The 20,893-nt window shown below is 43.6% G+C and overlaps 1 protein-coding gene across 1 annotated transcript in view; it reads left to right on the top strand.

Moving 5' to 3' along the window:
• Nucleotides 1–19,619, top strand: part of DEUP1 (deuterosome assembly protein 1) — an 85,255-nt gene extending 65,636 nt beyond the window's left edge. The window contains exons 12-13 of the mRNA XM_054017118.1: nucleotides 11,949–12,174; nucleotides 19,310–19,619. Of these exons, the coding sequence (XP_053873093.1) occupies nucleotides 11,949–12,174; nucleotides 19,310–19,483 (400 nt within the window). The 3' untranslated portion in view covers nucleotides 19,484–19,619. The remainder of the gene's footprint in view (nucleotides 1–11,948; nucleotides 12,175–19,309) is intronic.
• The last annotated feature ends 1,274 nt before the right edge of the window (nucleotides 19,620–20,893 follow it).

Genomic DNA, 20,893 nt, shown 5'->3' with positions numbered 1-20,893 from the left:
GGTAGTCACCTGGGAGACCCAGGTTTCAGTCCCTGCTCCAATCAATATTTTAGTATTTTATACAAAGTAGAATAGCTTCAATAGGAGGGAGAGCGAGAGCAAAGACCACTGCTGAATATCCTATAGCCTGGTGGTTAGGGAACTCACCTCAGAAGTGGGAGATTTGGTTTTCAAATCTCTGCTCCAAATCAGGCAGAGTGGGAACTTGAATCTGGGTCTCCCATTTTCTATGTGAGTGTGCTAACCATTTGGATTTTAGGAAATAAGAAGGATAGCTCCTCCTCAGTTTTTTGTGGAAAAAGGTCTGATCTGGTTTAGGCATCTAACCTCAGGAGAGGGCTCATAGTTGTGAATCCAGAGTGCACATGGGCACTTCCCTCCAGCCCAAAGTTAAGTAAGTGACTAACTCCCTTTGAGGAATAGGGTTTAGGCCACACCCCTCTCATTGACATTTCCTACTGGCTAGCTTAGGCAACTCCCTGCTCAGCCTGCTGGTTTATGTAAATTCTCTTCTTAGATTCCTAATTCTTCCCATGCATTTATGGTAGCTTGTGAACCTAACTCGGAGCTGTGGATTCCACTAGGTGGCAGGATGCCTAAAAGTTAGATGTTGTGGGTATATCTACACTGCAATAAAAGACCCATGACACCGAGTCTTAGAACCCAGGTCAATTTACTCAGGCTTGCAGGGCTCGGGCTGCAAAGCTAAAAGTAGCAGTATAGGCATTCTGACTTGGGCTGGAGCCCAGGCTCTGAAACCCAGCAAGGTGGTAGGGTCTCAGAGCCTGGGCTCCAGTCCAAGCAGGAATGGCCTACACTGCTATTTTTAGCCCCTCAGTCCAAGTCCCGTGAACCCAAGTCAGTTGACCCAGGCTCTGAGAATTGGTACCATGTGTTTTTCTTTGCAGTATAGATATACCCTGTAATGCTAAGTCTAAGCTCTTATTGTGCATCTAGAGCTTAGGAGACTAAGAGCCATATTTTCAAAAGTATTTAGGCACTTAAAGATGCAGATAGCCCTCTAGGACCATATTTTCAAAGGTATTGAGACACATGAAGGTTCAGCTAGACCTAAGAACATAAGAACTGACATCCTGAGTTAGACCAATGGTCCATCTAGCCCAGTATAATGTCTCTGACAGTGGCCAATACCACAGCTTCATTGGGGGAATGTACAGAACAAGGCAATTTTGGAGAGATCCACCCCTGTCTTTTCCTCCCAGCTTCTGGCAGTCAGAGGTTTAGGGTTGCCCCAAGCATGCGGACTGTGATGGGGCTTGGGTGGCCAGGTGACCTAGTGGTTAGATCACCAGGCTCTGAGCCGCCTGCTGGGCTGAGTAGTCTTAGTCCTTAAGGCTGAACGGGTGGTAGGGGGACCCGGGCCCTCCCTCTCCCCCAGGTCCTAGCTCAGGACCCTGTGTATATCAACCCCTGGACAGTTGGTGTCTCTCCTGGTGGAGAGTCAGAACCTGCTGTCCTGGGCTAATTCCTATAAGTCCCCCACAGCTACTCTCCGCCATCCCAGGAAAAGAAGTTGGCATTCAGGTGGGCTCTTCTAATCCAGTATTGAATGTGGAAGGAAAAGGGCTAGAGGGAGAGGCACACCTCATAATTCAGGGGTTCATATCATTCATGACATGTAGCCTTTGGAGAGGGGCATGGTCGGTGACTAGAGTGAAGTGAGTGCTCAGAAGGTAATAGCATAGCGAATCCATAGCCAATTTTACTGCCAATACCTCTTTTTCAATTACAAAGTGAGCCTTCTCTCTTGGGAACAGTTTCCAGCTAATGTACAGAATGGGTGTTCATCACCTCCTACTACCTGTGATAAAACTGCTACTGTGCCCACATCCGAAGCATCCATCTGTAGCAGGAACTCCTTGGTGAAGTCAGGGCTATATAGGACAGGTTCTTGGCAGAACTGGACTTTCAGGGTTTGAAAGCCTCCTCCCAGGCTCTGGTCCACTGGATCTTTTTTGGGCTCTTATTCTTGAGAATATCGGAAAGAGGGGCTGCAATGGTTGAGAACCCTAGAGTAAATCAGGGGTAGTATCTGGCCAGTCCTAAAAAACGGTATACTTGTTTCTTCGAGAAAGGTGGGGGGCACACCTGGAGGGCCTTAACCTTGCTGACCAGGGTCGTACTGTGCCTTTTCCCAAAGTATACCCGAGGTAGGTGGTCTCATCCTTGCGAGGTGACATTTAGCGGAGTTTGCCATCCAGCCGACCTCCTTGAGAGATCGCAACACAGTCGTCACGTGTTTTAGATGGTCCTACCAGTCTTGACTGTAGATCACAACGTTGTCTATGTATGCGGCGGCATACTGGCTGTAGGGTTGGAGGCCTCTCTCCATTAGCCTTTGGAATGTGGCTGGGGCCCCATGCAATCTGAAGGGCATTGTCTGGAACTGAAGAGCCCAAAGGGGGTAGAGAAAGCTGTCTTTTTTCTGGATTCAGGTGTGAGGGGGATCGGCCAATACCCTTTTGTTAAATCCAGAGTGGTGATGTACTCTGGCTTCCCTAGCTGGTCAAGCAGTTTATAAACGCAAGGTATCAGGTACGTGTAAAATTTTGCATTGACCTTTCGGAAATAGGTGGTCCCATCAGGTTTAGGGACCAGCACTAAAGGGCTTTTCCAGTCAAAAAATTATTCTGCGATCACACCCCACTCTAGCACTGATTGGAGTTCTCACTTCATGGACAAGAGGGTAAGGGTTTTCCCTGACCTTAACTTCCGGTTCCATCTGAATATTGAGGGTTATCAGATGGGTTCACCCCGGTTGGGTAGAAAATACTGAGGAGAAGGAGGTGATCAATTGCTGAACCTGGATTCTCTGTTCTGGAGTAAGGTTGTCCCCAATCTTGACCACCCTTGGCTTTGAGACCTTGGCAGCCTGTGGGCCTAATTTGGGCTCTGGTGGGTAAGGAGTTATTAGTAGGCTTTCCTGGGCTTTCCACGGTTTTAAAGGGTTCATGTGGTAGATTTGTTATACCTTCTGCTTGTTGGGTTGTCTGATTTCGTAGTTCACCTGTCCTACGTGTCGGATCACCTCATATGGACCCTGCCAGTGGGCTAAGAGCTGTGTTAGAGCTGGGCAGTAACAAAAGTACCTGATCACTAGGTTCAAACTCCTGGAGGAGAGCCCATTTATTGTAGGCTGCTTCCTGAGTGCTTTGGGCACGTAGGAGGTTCTCCCTGGCAAATGAGCCTAAAGATTCAAGAGATGACTGCTCTTCTAACATTTCCCAAATGAGGTCCAAAGTCCCTCATGGTTGCCATCCATATAAGAGCTCAAATGGTGAGAAGCCAATGGAAGACTGGGGAGATTCTCACATCACAAATAAAAGAGGAGAAAGTAACTGGTTCCAGTGTCAGACATCCATAAGGACGAACCTTTGGAGCATCTTTTTTAGAGTTCTGTTAAAGCGCTCCACCTGGCCGTCCATTTGGGGATAGTATACAGACATCCTGAGGGTCTTGATTTTCAGTAAATGGCAAAATTGCTTCATCAAGTTTGTTCCTTGATCTGTTAAGATCTCCTATAGCATCCCAACTCAAGTGAAGATTTTCATAAGTTCTGTGGCAACAGTTTTGGTGTTCATGGAGCGTAATGGTACAGCTTCTGGGTACCAGATTGCGTAGTCCACTACAACTAAAATGAACTGGTATCCTGTAGCGCTCTTCTCCAGTGGGCCAACTATGTTGATTCCAATCCACTCAAAGGGTACACTCATAAGCAGGAGGTGAATCAAGGAGGCTCTCTCAGTTGGTCAAAAGCAGTGAGCTGACACTCCAGGCATGAGGCACAGAAATCCAGCACATCTTTGTAGACCCCAGGCCAAAAAAAACGGGCCAGAATCCAAGCTAGTGCCCTTCCAAGGTGCTCAGTGAAGGGTATCACATGGGCCAGTTGCATAACCTCCTTCCAGTAGGGTCGGGGCACCAAAAGCTGATTCCAAACCTCCTCAGTTTCTCAGTCTTTCTCTGTGCGATATAGATGGTCACTGTGACGTTGTGCAGTCTATATGGTTTTATAAAAACTTGATAATAAGTCAATATAATGTAACTGAGATAGTTTTAGAGAAAATACGGTAATAAGTGAATGTAAGTAACTGGGATATGCCTCATGCAAAAGGTCTCTTGTAAGGTATCATTACAAAGCTTATAATCTACTGAGTGTGATCATCTGATTTGTATAAATGTACCACTCTTGTATCTAAAACTAGAAATATAAAATGTAACTCTGAGGGCCTATTGTAATTGTGTAAAGTGTGGACCATTAATGATGGTTTGGAATCTTGATGACTCCCATTGTCTGCAGATGACTGTATTTACCTGTGAGTCTTCCTGTATATGTGTGTGCTGGCAAGTGAGTAATGAAGTCTTGCAGTGACATGTGATCATGTCACCTGAACTGGAATCCATCTTTAACCTGGTGCTTTTCCAGTGAGGGGGGGTGGAAACCCAGAGACACAAAGAGTTCCCGTCTTATGCAAAAGATATATAAAGGGGGGAAGAGAACAGAGAGGGGGAGGAGCCATCATGAAGAATCCCCTAGCTATCACCTGAGCTGCAACAAGAGCTGCACCAGGGGAAAGAATTGTGCCCAGGCCTGGAAGGTGTCCAGTCTGAGAAAAACTTACTGAAGCATCTCTGAGGGTGAGATTATCTGTATTCAGTTTGATTAGGCATAGATTTGCGCATTTTATTTTATTTTGCTTGTGACTTACTTTGTTCTGTCTGTTACTACTTTGAACCACTTAAATCCTACTGTCTGTATTTAATAAAATCACTTTCTATTTAGTAATTCACTCAGAGTATGTATTAATACCTGGGGGAGCAAACAACTGTGCATATCTCTCTATCAGTGTTATAGAGGGCGAACAATTTATGAGTTTGCCCTGCATAAACTTTATGCAGGGCAAAACGGATTTATCTGGGTTTAGACCCCATTGGGAGTTGGGCATCTGAGTGCTAAAGACAAGCACGCTACTGCGAGCTGTTTTCAGGTAAACTTGCAGCTTTGGGACAAGTGATTCAGACCCTGGGTCTGTGTCTGGAGCCAGACGGGAGTGTCTGGCTCAGCAAGACAGGGTGCTGGAGTCCTGAGCTGGCAGGGAAAACAGAAGCAGGGGTAGTCTTGGCACATTGGGTGGCAGCTCCCAAGGGGGTTTCTGTGATCCAACCCGTCACAGTCACCCTGAATCTCAAAGTGTGGGAACAGTCCCATTTGATGGGATTCGACAGATTTCTCATTCATTGCCGCCACCTGAGTGTATGCTCAGCTCATTGTGTTGTCTACCCGTTGCTCTTCCACAAAGTTGGAGAACTGAGTCAGAATCTCTGACTCAGGTAATGAGGGGGCTCCTCATCTGGTTGGGATGCGGTTTGGTCTTGCTGGGTTGGCTCTGAAGAATAGGAAGTCCCCTCACCAACAAGTATAGCATGGCAGGGCTAGCTAAACCCAAAGGTTTTCTTTAACCCTTGCTATGCCAGCTGGTAGTTCCTCTGCTTCATCACAGGGACCTATACTGAAACTATCCTCCATGAACGCATCTAAGTCTTTTTTGAACACAGTTATACTTTTGGCTATCACTTTTGGCAGTGAGTTCCACAGATATTGTATGAAAAAGTATTTCCTCTTGTTTGTATTAAACCTGCTGCCTTTTAATTTCATAAGGAAACCCCCGTTTTTGTATTGTGGGAAACAGGGGTGTTGGAATAATTTGTATAGTGGGGGTGCTGAGAGCCATTGAACCAAACTAAACCCTGTATATGATGGAAACCACTTCAAGCCAGGAAGTGTGACAGCACCCCCAGTACCCGTATTTCTAGCACTTATGGTGGGAAAGGGTAAATAGCACTTCTCTATTCACTTTCTCCACACCATTCATGATTTTATTGACCTCTAGCATATCCCCCCGTCTTAATCAACTCTTTTCTATGCTGAACAGCCCAAATCTTTTTAGTCTCTCCGCTTATGGATGCCACGCTGTACCCTTGACCATCATTATGGCCCTTCTCTGAACCCTTTCCAGTTCCACTACATCCTTTTTGATATGGGATAACCAGAACTGCACAAAGTATTTAAGGTCATGTTAATGGGCACTATAGGGACAGAAATCAAAATTGAAGAAAAGAAACTGGAGAAGGTGGACAATTTTACATGTCTTGGAAGGACCATCACCCAAGATGGTACTAGTTCCAAGGGAATAAGAAGAATCAGGAAGGGAAACGCTGCATTTGGAAGACTCAAAAACATCTGGCAACTCAAAAACATCTCCCTCAAGACAAAACTGAATGTGTACAAAACAATTGTTATTGCCATCACAACATATAGCAGTCAGACATGGCAACTTATCAAGAACGATACGCAAAAAGCTGGATGCATTTCATCACAAATGTCTAAGAATATTGGGAATAACATATAGAGATAGGAAGACAAATGAAGAAGTCAGAAAAATTACCCGACAAGGTACTCTCTCACAAATAATCTACCAAAGAAGACATCAGTGGCTAGGACATGTGCTGACTTACCAAATACCAGAACACTTACCAAATACCGCCCTTGAATGGAAGCCAGAAAACACAAGAAGAAAGAGGGAAAGACCGCGAATAACATGGAAACAAACAGTTCTGAATGACATCAAGCACCTCAACATGAAATGGGAAAGTTTGGAGAGAAGGGCAGTTGACAGGCAAGGATGGCAAATGTGGGTAGCCCAATGTGCAGCAAAGCACGGGATGGACTAAGGTCTAAGGTAATACCATGGATTAAAGTGGCATTATGATATTTTAAGTGCCAAGGCACCTAATTCTCATTGAAACCAATGGGAGTTAGGCACTAAGCACTTCTGAAAATCCCACTAGGTGTCTGCATCTTTAGGAGCGAAAAACTCCTTTGAAAATATGGCCTTTAGGCACTTTTGTAGTGTTAGAGGCAATGGAAGAACCCAGTGGGCATATAGACCTGTGGTTTTTTATAACCATAACATCTCAGAATTGAAATCTAAACAAATCTAAACAAATACTTCAAAATAAAATATAACTAATTCTAATTAACAGTGTTAAGCACTTGGAAGTGTGACCAATTTTGACATTATAGAACAGTTTTTTGGTTACTCCTTTGTGCCCCACTTTCACTAGAATTTCAAAATGCAAAGGTCAATGGGTGACATGAGCACCTTTCCCTGATCGGTTTGTAACTGAGGTCACTTTAGTTAGCATTCCACCAAAGGGGGGGAGGGGCAGTACCCTGAATTAGCGCGTGTTTATGCTTATGTGTTGGTGCAGTGCAGTGTCAGGTTTGAAGGAGCCAGAACTTTGTAGTTGTTGCACATGAAAGTAGAGAACATATTTGCATGAGCTAAGAGATTTAGGGCTTCTGTGGCTGGCCAAAAATTTCTCAGGGTAGGCCATGAAGCTACTAAGATATGTGATGGCTCTTTAACTGGTAAATCTTGGGTCTGGTTTTCAAGAAGTAAAGGGCCCGCGTGTTTCCAGTTTAAAGTCTAATTTACATATTCAGTTGCCATAAACGCATGCACAAACTGGGTACTTGTGTTTACAAATATGATAATTGTCCATGCAAATCAAATGTGCAAATTCCACATGTATTTTGTATGCACATTAACATACCAGACTTTTTGAAAATCAGGTCCATTGTATGCTTCTAATTTTGTGTTCCCAGACTACAGTTAAATTTTCAATCATCAGATGTATGCAGATGAACTTGTTGCTGGTTTATTTTGAGGCTAGGACATGTTTTATTTTATTGTGAACATAATTATGTTATTTCTGTTTTAATTTGCTCTTCTGTTTCCATGGTAATTATGACATAGGAGAAAGGGCAAAAATATATTTTTTTAGATAGTAAAAATAGAAACATGTGGTGCTGTTGGTGGGTTTCTTATTTTTAAGTAGTAATTTCCAGATGCCTGCTGGATGTTTTTGTTTTGTTTTGGGGGTTTTGTTTGTTTGTTTTTGCTATTTGTATTCATAATTCTGGAAATGTTTGCATAATGGAAAAGGAGCCTTCATTCAAGTGTATTCTTTAATGCTTTCAGCCATACCACCATGATCTATATTTCCACCAGAACCTCAGGGATGAGCCTGGTCAGTAGCTAAATGGGAGACCCCCAGGGAAATCCAGGATGTTGCAGGAAGTGATATTAGTGATTTAGGTGGTGGCATTCTTCTCTAACTTCTCCAAAAAATTTTAATGTTAGGGGCATTCCGCTACTGTCTTTCAGCTGAGACATAAAACCAAAGTATGACCACTTGTGGGCATTAAAGATCCCTTGGTTCTGTTTCTTAAGAGTCAAAATGTTAACCCTGGAAAACAGTCTAGGGACTTGATCCTGTATTATTGAAGTCACTAGGGCTTTTGTAATTGATTTCAGAGGGAACAGTATCAAGCTACAAATTACAGTTGGGGTTATTACATTTTGCCTGTGTAAATTTCCCTTGCAGTTTCAGTTGGATGGGGATTACTTTGTCTCCACCACAACAATGAAGTTATTCCTATGCTGTATGTGTATATGGGCACATCTTCACTACCCGCCGGATCGGCGGGTAGCAATCGATCTATTGGGGATCGACTTATCGCATCTAGTGAAGACGTGATAAAATCAATCCCTGATCGCTCTGCCATCGACTGCGGAAATCCACCGTGGCAAGAGGCGGAAGCGGAGTCGACAGCGGCACAGCCGCTGTCGACTCGCCGCCGTCCTCACAGCCAGGTAAGTCAACCTAAAATATGCAACTTCAGCTACGCTATTCACGTAGCTGAAGTTGCGTATCTTAGGTCGACCTCCCCCTGTAGTGTAGACCTAGCCTAAATTAATGATTCCATCCTAGACCAAATGATAATACAAATAATAAGCAAAATGCGAAAACTTGATAAATGGTTAACCTGCACCTTTTCAGAATTTGACTTGCCTGTATAAACAAATAGTCATGTTTTCACAATTTTTCAGATCTTTTCATACCTTTAATCTTGTATTAAAATTAAAACTCTGTTTTTACACATTATGGTAGATTGAATTGGCAGAAATTTAAGGTCAAAATGATCAAACATGAATGTCTAAAGTTAGGCTACAAAATCCATAATAAGGCATCTAAGTATAGGTGGCCTGTTTTTCAAAGTTAGTGCGCAGCATAGATCCATTGACTTCAGTGGAGACTGCGGTTGCTAAGCATCTTTGAAAAATTACGCCATCTATATTTAGGTATGTAAATATTTTTTGTTTTTACTATCTTAAAAAATATTATAACTGTGGATCCGCAGGTTTGGAAATGTTGGCCTTTGTGAAGTAAATTTCAATATAAATCAGTAATAACTATTATTAAATACATAGAGAATCAGGTTTGAAAAAACAGAACACAGAGACCTTTGCTGTGGGCTTTTAGAGGAAATTACTTTCAAAAAGGTCAAAACACAAAATGAGCAATTCCATGTTTTTATTATTCATGCCAGCTCTCATCACCGTGGCGGCTTCTTCACTGTGCCCTTAATCCAGCAGTGGACTAAATAGGCTTTAAAATGGTAGGGTGGGGAGGATTTATTCTGTACACCAAAGAGCAAACTGTATGTATTCAGTGAGCGGTAAGGAGTAAAGTGGAAAATTCTGCCAAAGGTAGAGTAAACATTAAATGATTCTGAGTGTCTTACTTTCAGAGTATCTCATCTTGGAGTGGATAATAATTACAGCATTCTAATTGTACTTACATACTGCTTATTTTAATCCCCACTTCATTTGTAATTAGAGAAGATATTTCTTCATTACTTCTTTGAGGTGGCCTTTACATATTCCCACTTGTGAGATGCTCCCTGCCCCCACAACTCCAGCACCAGTGAACTTCTATTTAAAAAGTATTTTAAAAGTTCCTAGTATTATTGCATAGACACCACCTCACAGCATCAAATATTCAAAATGAGATTATACCAGGTCTGTGTGGTCCCTGTCTCAATTCCTTCCTTTCTGCACTTAGCTATGGGAACAGGGACCTTCACTCCATGCTTGGAGACTATTTTTTTAAGCCAATTTCCCTTGTACCGGATAATGTTGTGCTCTTTTGAACACTTGTCAGATTTTACCACAGAGGTGTTGGTATTTCAGTGAGAGATAACATAATCATTGTCAAAGTTTGTATACTAGTATATTATATTAGTAAAATGCTTTGGGATCCTTTGGGATTTAAGTTGGTATACAAATTTAGGATTGCTATACAGGGCCGACTTTAGCAGGTGTGGGGCCCCACGCCGGACGCGAATTGTCTCGCCCCCCTCTGCCCCCTCCCCGCCCCATTGGATCCCTCCCCAAATTCCCACCCTGGCCCCGCATCTTCCCCAAGCACACCGCATTCCTCCTCCTGACCCCTCCCTCCCAGGCTTGCGCTGATCAGCTGTATGGCGGCACAAGCACTGGAGGGAGGGGGAGAAGCAGGATGCGGCCTTTTTTTTTTTTCCTGCTCCGCTGGCAGCCCCGGACGTTGCAGGGCCCTCTTAGGCGCGGGGCCCCATTCCTGGGAATCGGCTTAAAGCCGGTCCTGTTGCTATAGTGTTTAATTAAAGTAGGTATTGAGTACTCCATGTTACCTACAAAAGCAGAACCCTTCTTTGTAATAAGGTCAGACTTTAATACAATGGTGGAAACTTTTACCACTACGAAAAGTATTCTAAGAGAAAAACCTGCTGTGTAAGAAAAAATGAGGTTATCAGATTTTTCTGTTTTTCACACTTTGGTACATATTACAAATAAAGATACAACTGGAAATTATTCTAATTAAGAAAGCATGTGTATAAGTAAGAAGAAATCAAAACTGCATGCTATTTCTCAATATGTTTTTAGCAGTTGCTCAGACAGCTACCAAGAGAATTTGTTTGCAATGGGTAGCAAGTAGATTTCTTTTCTAATACAACAGTTAATTACAGTAGCTGTTACTTGACTGATCTTCAGGTAGATAAAAAACATATGATTTCACATCTACTATGGATTACAGTCAATAGGGTCCAAAGATTATGGAGTACCATAATACTGTACTTGAAGGATTCTTGAATCAGCTTGAAGTTCTTCAGTTATTATTGTTAGAGAAAGAAATACCCCTATTCAGTTTAAATATGTATTTAATGTTTCTTCTTTTCTCATTCTTGTTTTGACCTGCGCTCATTGAAGACAATGGCAAAGCTTCCTATTGAGTTTAATGGTGCAGGATCAGGGGCTCCACATGCTAAAGCTTTAATTTGATTTATTAAAAGCATCAGTTCTAGGGGGGAGGGATAGCTCAGTGGTTTGAGCATTAGCCTCTTAAACCCAGGGTTGTGAGTTCAGTCCTCAAGGGGGCCGTTTGGGGCAAAATCAGTACTTGGTCCTGCTAGTGAAGGCAGGGAGCTGGACTCGATGACCTTTCAAGGTCCCTTCCAGCTCTAGGAGATGGGATATCTCCATTAATTATTATTATAAATCCTAGGCACCTGCATGTATTTACATCCATAAGACATTTGAATGGATCAAAATCCACTAACCCAAACACCATAAATAAGGTCTCCCCTTCCTATCTCTCTTACACTCTCATATTGTAGCTCATTGTATCAGTTAAAGCATGAGAAAATATAGATGTTAACAGGCCTGCAGGTCAACAACATTGGTCTGTATCAGACCAAGGTGGGGAATAAATTTCAGAGATTAATGTCATTCTCTGAAAGTGCCATGCCCACTAGTGTTTTAAGCTGATTTAAACATATCCATCATGGAACTCATACTTGAAGCAGTTTGAAAAGCAAAGAGGACAAAATTATATTAACAGAAACCATGGCCTAACCACTATATTTCATAGTTTAACTGGTCTTCATATTTTGAAAACATTATTTTTATTATTTTAGAACTTTCAAAATAAAATTAAATGGCAAATGAAACCAGCGCAACCCACTATCTATATCTCTACAGAAACCAAAATCTTACTCTACATGGTCAAGGTGATATCATTGGTACTAAAAGTGGCAGCAGCTTACCATCTCAGAGACTTAGCAGAAATCATGACCAGAAACTAGATGGTAAATCTCCATCACCACCAATGTTATATCCTTCACACTACAACAGCCCATTTCCTGAAAAGCACAGGTGTGATGTTTTACTGAGCCATGTGTACAGTGTGGAAGAAGTCAACCCAATGGTGAGTAGTTATTTTACTTTAAACACAGAGGTGGCCAAAGTTCAGTCTAAAGGCCAAATGTGATTCATGGATTCCTATAATATAGTTTACACTTGCTGTTATGGTATATTTCATGCTCAGCCATACCTCAGTGTTAATGGTGATGGTGGTTATCACCGCTATTATGAAAATAAGGTGTGAGCTTCAGGCTTTTAGCAAGTTGCCAATATGGCCTTCAGCTGGGGCACCCTGCTTTAACAACTCTATCACAGTCAATTCATAACGACTCTAATAAGGACCCTAATGTGCTGTTAGAAAAATAAACTTCCTTTAGAAGTAGATTAATGGATACAATGAAAGGAATCTATGTACCTTTTATTCTAGGTGTAAACTATTGTATCCAAATATGAAGGAGAAAATCCTGAATGTTGTAATCTCTATTTTTCTTAAAGGGAAAGAGTAAAATTATAGCATTGTCAGTCCCCTCCACGTCACTCTTCACAGTGGGGTGTTACCCATCTCCATGGCAACTGGGGGCAAACCATTTCTTTGCTGCAAGCCTGAGTTTAGGACTGCCAATCAAGAAGAATTGCCCAGAATTCTCTGCCTCCAAACTGTACATGCTGCAGACTCCAGGGCTCCCTTTGTAGCAGAACTTTTGCAGAGAGAGAGAGAGAGTGAGAGAGTGTGTGTGTGTGACTCAATTTCTTCATTGGCTTTAGATTTGTGTCCTCAACATTGTTAAACGGGGAAAGAAAAAATTCTTTTGGCTCTCTGAAGTGGGTTTGAAGGACAGCACCTTTCCTCCCTGTCTCCCCCCACAGTAAATGGCAGACAAAGACAACAGGCCAAAGGGAAACTAGCTCCCAGCCAGCGCATGGGCTAGGTCAATTGAGCAGAACGTTTGGAATCTGCCTTCATTGAAACCGGGCCCGTATCTGTGGCATGGGTCATAGAGTAAGTTTTTCAAAACCCATCCCGGCCCCCTCACCCGATCCTCCCCTAGTCATAGGGCCCCTATTTCAACAACTTGTAGAGCAAGGAGGAAAACTTCACTGGAGCCCCCTGACTCTTGTGGGAGGGCAAGTTCTCCCCATAGCAACCAAGAGGAAAAATTTCTGCTCCCAGACAGCCTGTAGGCAAGGTCTATGCCAAGGTGCTTGAGAAGACCACAAAACATGCCCTCTTCCTATAAGCAATTTTACCTGTAAGGCCTCAGCTGCTATGAAAAGTTAGATTAAATGATCCTTGTGATCCTGTCTAATCTTATGGTTCTATACCAGCTCCTGTGATCTTTCTGATACCAATGGGTAATTTGCCTTCAATGGTTCCAGCTCATTCCTCATTTTGTGCAGTCAGTCCCTAGTCAGCACAGATCCAGCAGCAGGGAGCATGGGGTGAAGTGATTCAGATCCTCTACTCTGGTAGATAGGCCTTCCTCCTCTCCCCTTCCAACCTACAAGGGTCCCACAGGAGGTCATAAAATGGCCACTATTTTCCTTAAGGAGATATGCAGGATACATCCCTGTAGACTTTCCTTACAATCTCCCAGGAATAGCACTCTCCCCTTCATGGGCCCCTCCCACCTTTTCCCAGGGATTTTTGACCTAGGGACTGGTGAAGGATCTTAGCATGTAAAAGGACAGCATAAGAACATAAGAATGGTCATACTCGGTCAGACCAAAGGTCCATCTAGCCCAGTATCCTGTCTGTAATGGAGGAGGAGAAAGACCTCGGAGTCCTGGTAGACCGCAGGATGACTATGAGTCGACAATGTGACGTGGCAGTGAAAAAAGCCAATGCGGTCTTGGGATGCATTAGGCGAGGTATATGTAGTAGGGATAAGGAGGTGCTGCTTCCGTTGTACAAGGCACTCATTTGGAGTACTGTGTGCAGTTCTGGTCTCCGATGTTTAAAAATAGGGTTACCATACGTCCGGATTTTCCCGGACATGTCCGGCTTTTGGGGGCTCAAATCCCCGTCCGGGAATGGTTTAATCAGGAGGGCTCGGCCGGGGCCTCTTTGTCTGGGGTCGGCGGTGTGGGGCCGGGGCCGGTGCGGGGCCGGGGTCGCGGGGCCGGGGGCATGGTGCCGGGCCGGGAGCCGGGCCGGGCGCGCGGTGCCGGGCCGGGGGCCGGGCCGGGCCAGGGTTGCAGTGCCGGGCTGGGCGCGGGGCCTGGCGGGGAGCCGGGGGCGCGGTACCGGGCCGGGCCCGCGGGGCCGGGAGCCGGGCCGGGGTCGGGGAGCCGGTCCGGGCCCGCGGGGCTGGGGAGCTGGGCCGGGGTTGCGGGGTCGCCGGGCTGGGCCGGGGTCGCGGGGCCGGGAGTCGGGGGGTGCGCCGGGCCGCCGGGGGTGGTCGGCCGGGGCCGGCACCCCAGGGCCCGAGCCGACCCAGGCTGGAGCCGCCGGGAGCCAGCCTGGGCCGCGCCTCCTCCCCCCACACTCCCCCTTACCTGCTACAGGCTTCCCGCGACTCAAATGTTCGCGGGAAGCAGGGGAGGGGGCGGAGACTTTGGGAGGGGGCGGAGTTGGGGCGGGGGCGGGGCTGGGGGGCGGGGGCTGGGCCCCAGGGAGTGTCCTCCATTTGGAGGCACAAAATATGGTAACCCTATTAAAAAGGATGAACTCAAACTGGAACGGGTACAGAGAAGGGCCACTAGGATGATCAGAGGAATGGAAAACCTGTCGTATGAAAGGAGACTCGAGGAGCTCGATTTGTTTAGCCTAACCAAAAGAAGGCTGAGGGGGGATATGATTGCTCTCTTGAAATATATCAGAGGAATAAATACCAGGGAGGTAGAGGAATTATTTCAGCTCAGTACTAATGTGGACACGAGAACGAATGGATATAAACTGGCCGTGGGGAAGTTTAGGCTTGAAATTAGACGAAGGTTTCTAACCGTCAGAGGGGTGAAATATTGGAATAGCCTTCCGAGGGAAACGGTGGGGGCGAAGGACCTGTCTGGCTTTAAGATTAAGCTAGATAAGTTTATGGAGGGAATGGTTTAATGGGATAACATGATTTTAGTCAAATAAACAGCGTGCCATCGCTGGTAAATAGTATCAATGGCCAATGAGGGTCTGGCTGGAGAATCTTGCCTGCATGCTTGGGGTTCTACTGATCGCCATATTTGGGGTTGGGAAGGAATTTTCCTCCAGGGTAGATTGGCAGAGGCCCTGGAGGTTTTTCGCCTTCCTCCGCAGCATAGGGCAGGGGTCGCTAGCTGGAGGATTCTCTACTACTTGAAGTCATTAAACCAAAGGATTTGGGGACTTCAACAGCAGAGTCAAGGGAAAGGGGTTGGGACGGCTTTTGTGGCCTGCATCATGCGGGAGGTCAGACTAGATGATCATAATGGTCCCTTCTGACCTTAAAGTCTATGAGTCTTCCAACAGTGGCCAATGCCAGGTGCCCCAGAGAGAAAGAATAGGACAGGTAATCATCAAGTGATCCATCCCCTGTCACCCATTCCCAGCTTCTGGGAAACAGAGGCTGGGCACACCTTCCCTGTCCATCTTGGCTAATAGCCATTGATGGACCTATGCTCCATGAACTTATCTAGTTCTTTTTGAACCCTGTTATAGTCTTGGCCTTCACAACATCCTCTGGCAAGGAGTTCCACAGGTTGACTGTGCCTTGGGTGAAAAAAATACTTCCTTTTGTTTGTTTTAAACCTGCTGCCTGTTGATTTCATTTGGTGACCCGGAATTCTTGTGTTATGATAAGGAGTAAATAAACTTCCTTCTTTACTTTCTCCACACCAGTCATGATTTTATTGGCCTCTATCATATCCCCCCTTAATTGTCTCTTTTCCAAGCTGAAAAGTCCCAGTCTCTCCTCATATGGCAGTTGTTCTATACCCCTAATCATTTTTGTTGCCCTTTTCTGAACCTTTTCCAATTCCAATATATCTTTTTTGAGATGGGGTGACCACATCTGCACACAGTATTCAAGATGTGAGCGTACCATGGATTTATATAGAGACAATATAATATTTTCTGTCTTTTCTATCCGTTTCTTAATAATTCCCAACATTCTGTTAGCTTTTTTGACTACTGCTGCACATTGAGTGGATGTTTTCAGAGAACTCTCCACAATGACTCCAAGATCTCTTTCTTGAGTGTTAACAGCTAAGTTAGACCCCATTATTTTATATGTATAGCTGGGATTATGTTTTCCAATATGCATTACTTCGTATTTATCAACATTGAATTTCATCTGCCATTTTGTTGCCCAGTCACCCAGTTGTGAGAGATCCTTTTGTAGCTCTTCACAGTCTGCCTGGGACTTAACTACCTTGAGTAGTTTTGTATCATCTGCAATTTTTGCCACCTCACTGTTTACCCCTTTTTCCAGATCGTTTATGAATATGTTAAATAGGACTGGGCCCAGTACAGACCCCTGGGAGACACCACTATTTACCTCTCTCCATTCTGAAAACTGACCATTTATTCCTACCCTTTGTTTCCTATCTTTTAACCAGTTACCAGTCCATGAGAGGACCTTCTCTCTTATCCCATGACAGCTTAATTTTCTTAAAAGCCTTTGATGAGGGACCTTGTCAAAGGGTTTCTGAAAATCTAAGTACACTATATCCACTAGATCCCTCTTGTCCACATGCTTGTTGACCCCCTCAAAGAATTCTAGTAGATTGGTGAGGCACGATTTCCCTTTACAAAAAACATGTTTATTCTTCCCCAACAAATTATGTTCATCTATGTTTCTGACAATTTTGTTCTTTACTATCGTTTCAACCAGTTTGCTCGGGACTGAAGTCAGGCTTACCGGCCTGTAATTGCTGGGATCACCTCTGGAGCCCTTTTTAAAAATTGGCATCACATTAGCTATCCTCCAGTTATTTGGTACAGAAGCGGATTTAAATGATAGGTTACAGACCACAGCTAGTAGTTCTGCAATTTCACATTTTGAGTTCCATCAGAACTCTTGGGTGAATACCATCTGGTCCTCCTGACTTATTACTGTTTAGGTTATCGATTTCTTCCAAAATCTCCTCTAATGACACGTCAATCTGGGAGAGTTCCTCAGATTTGTCACCTAAAAACAATGGCTCAGGTTTGGGAATCTTCCTCACATCCTCAGCCATGAAGACGAATGCAAAGAATTAATTTCGTTTCTCCACAATGGCTTTATCATCCTTGTGTGCTCCTTTAGCATCTCAATCGTAAGCATAAAGTCTTAAATCCTCTGCCGAGAGAGACTCTCCCCTGTAGATCCTCTAAAGAGGCGAAATCTCTAAACCTGAGGCTCTGAGTAAGATACATCAGACTCTCAACTAAATTTTCCAGAATTAAGCACAAATGGGGGTTTAGCTTCATAAGTGCTTATTTTCTTAGAAAATGAAACACCAATAAATAAGTTGTTAAATAAATAAAAATTGGAAAGTTGATGAAGAGGTGTGTGATTTTTCCTCTGCTGGTTTATAAAGGAGTGGGAATTTCTCTATTGAGACCTACTCATACCTAACGACTACAAATTTTTCATTACTCTATCTCAAGTTAAGCCTGCTGCATTCTTAGTAAAGGACATAGTTCTACTAACTGAGGGAGTATTCCTGCCAAATACACAGACAGGAAAATAAAATAATTCAAACAAAACTTGGGTACAACTGCCTCAGGGCTGATAGTATTGCCTGCAATCTCTTATTGTGGGAGGTCTATGCTCAACTTCGGAGGCCACTGTGAGTGTGCACAAAGAAAAACACAACATAAAATCTACTTTAATTATGCTTCCCTAGCAACTTTTTCAAGAATGATGCTTCACCTGACTGAGTTGCTATACATTCAAATATATGTTCCCAGGGCAACCATAGAATAGCATTCTAAACTCTGATATCCTTCTAAATGTTTTGTTGGTAAGCTCTTTAGGGAGCACAGAGACAAAGCAGTCACTGATGCTTTAAACAAGGGAATAAGGGGTTTCTGAAGTCTGGGCAGATTTCCCCCTTTAATTGTCATCTGGGAATGAATCGTCTAAGAAAATGGGTGCTTGAGATGTCCAAGAGACAAGTTTATCCTTTCCCCATGTACATTAAAATAAACCAACACTATCAGTAAGACCCTTTGTGATACCAGAAAATAAAAGGTGCAGTCGGCCATCTTCTACTAATTGGAACAACAGAACCAGCTTCATGAAGAAACAGTTATTTTGGAAAGGGCACAAGATTCTTTGTGGTACAAAGAGAAACAATGACATAGAAATCTCAGGTGTCTCAACAGATCCATAAGGAGATCAATATTTTAAGTGGAAATACTGAAATCCATCATTGCAGAATTTTCTTCCCCAAACATCAGAATACAAAAATAAATTTCCTGTAGTCCCTACTGATCAGGGAGAGTCACCCAGAGATACTTTAGCTTCTGCAACACAAGAAGCTTTTTCAATACAGAGTACTCCCTTTTTGGACTTGTAAGTTCTATGTGGTTCACAAATGCCGTATTTCATCCCTCCCTTCAAGTGAAAAGGATACATGTCTGTCTTTCTCTAGACAACCTTCTCATCATGTTACTCAGACCTCAGCAGCCATCACAAAATACCTTCAGAAACAAAAGTTTGAGCAAACAAGTGGAAGGGCCAATTACAGTGCTCACAAAATTCCAGCATTTAACTTATCTTCTACGATAACCTTTATTTCAGAAGAGAGACAGAAGAAAATAAAGTGACATTAGCTGACCTCTATAAAGACAAAATCTCTGACAGCTCCTGGGCTTTTTGGTCTCGTGTATACCCAGCACGATTGAGTGTCTTGGTTGCTAGTATTACTGAATTAGACAGTTCTCTAAAAGAATGTTATCTAATTTCTTAAGATGCAAAAAGTCTTTTTTATTCAATATATCCCATCATTTCAAACAGTGTTTGCTAGAGGCTATTCTAAACTACAGCAGGGACTGAAGTGTCCTGTGACTGGCCCAAGGGTCTTGAGGATAGCAGGGGAGCCAAACTGTGACCAGTAGTACATTTAAATATGTAGTGACACACCTAAGGACTAAGTCTACGTTTTAGTAAAAGATAGAAAATATGCAAAGTTACTAGCTTGTAAAACTTAAGATGAAAATTTTGTTTTATGCTTCAGTAATGTAAAATTATGGCTGTACTTTCAATTCATTACTAACTGTGCCTGCTCTATGTATTGTTCAGCTTCCCCCAGAGAGGTCCTTACCTACAACTGCAACAGAAAAGTTCTTTCAAGAAGAAGAGAAACGAGCAAAAGAATTTGAAGAGATTTTAAATTCACACATTGAAGAACTGCAAAGGCATTCTGAAAATACAGTCAAAAAATATGCCAGGCTAAAGCAAAATAGACATATATGAGCCTTTTAGCTTTTTATTTGCAGTTTAAAAAAAATAAAGGTATAACCAAATAGTTACTCTTCTGATTCTCAAAACTAAACTCTGCTACCATTTTCTTGAATTTACACAGAAGACAGCTAGTGTCTTGTAATATAAATGGGGGGGAGGGGTTTGCATTCCTATATTAACATGACATATTGCTCTGTTATGGCTTTAGTTACAGCGTATATTTGCAATCTAAGACATATCTAGAAATTAAATATTAATTAAATTAAATATGTAATGTTTTGAATTGTGTGCTCGAGAAACCCATTTGGACCACTGTAAATTAAGTAAAGATACATGAAACTTGATGGGGTAAGGGAGCTATATAATCAATGGAGCTGGCCACTTGAGACTATACCTAGTCTAAGGGGATTCTCTAGCTTGCATAGAACTGGAATAACAGGTTGACACTGTCCTATTCACAGCTTAGAGCATCAGGGGCATAGCTGTGCTCTGGTTATGCTTGGCTACAAGAATAGCCGTTTATGTCCATTGCAGCTGAGCCTGCTCTAACCTGTGCTTAGGACCAGGCAAGCCCACGCCATGGTCAAGAGTAGGGAAAGGGCAAACATATCTTGAATTCACCTTTCCCACCACAGTTTGCATTGCTGTGCTAAGCAGAGTTCAGTTGGAACAGAGCATCTTACCTATAATTAGGGCCCTATCAAATTCACGGCCATGAAAAACGCATCACGGACCGTGAAATCTGGTCTTTTGTGTGCTTTTACCATATACTATATAGATTTCACAGGGAAGACCAGCGTTTCTCAAATTGGGGATCCTTATCCAAAAGAGGGTTGCAGGGGAGGGAGGGGGAGGGTCACAAGGTTATTTTAGGGAAGTTGCGGTATTGCCACCCTTACTTCTGCGCCATCTTCAGAGTTGGGGAGCTGGAGAGCAGCAGCTGTTGGCTGGGTGCCCCGCTCTGAAGGCGGCGCCCCACCAGCAGCAGTGCAGAAGTAAGGGTCGTAGTACCATACCATCCTTACTTCTGTGCTGCTGCTGGCAGTAGCTCTGCCTTCAGAGCTGGGCACATGGCCAACAGCCACTACTCTTCAGCTGCCCAGCTCTAAAGGCAGCACCGCCGCCAGCAGCAGCGCAGAGTAAGGGTATCAGTACCGCAAACCCCCCTACAATAACCTTTAAAAAGCAACAGAGGGTCCTGTGGCACCTTTGAGACTAACAGAAGTACTGGGAGCATAAGCTTTCGTGGGTCAGAACCTCACTTCTTCAGATGCAAGTAATGGAAATCTCCAGAGGCAGGTATATATCAGTGTGGAGATAACGAGGTTAGTTCAATCAGGGAGGGTGAGGTGCTCTGCTAGCAGTTGAGGTGTGAACACCAAGGGAGGAGAAACTGTTTCTGTAGTTGGATAGCCATTCACA

Source organism: Malaclemys terrapin, chromosome 1 (assembly GCF_027887155.1).
Source record: "Malaclemys terrapin pileata isolate rMalTer1 chromosome 1, rMalTer1.hap1, whole genome shotgun sequence".
Taxonomy (NCBI): domain Eukaryota; kingdom Metazoa; phylum Chordata; order Testudines; family Emydidae; genus Malaclemys; species Malaclemys terrapin.
This window is presented reverse-complemented; position numbering and strand designations above follow the sequence as displayed.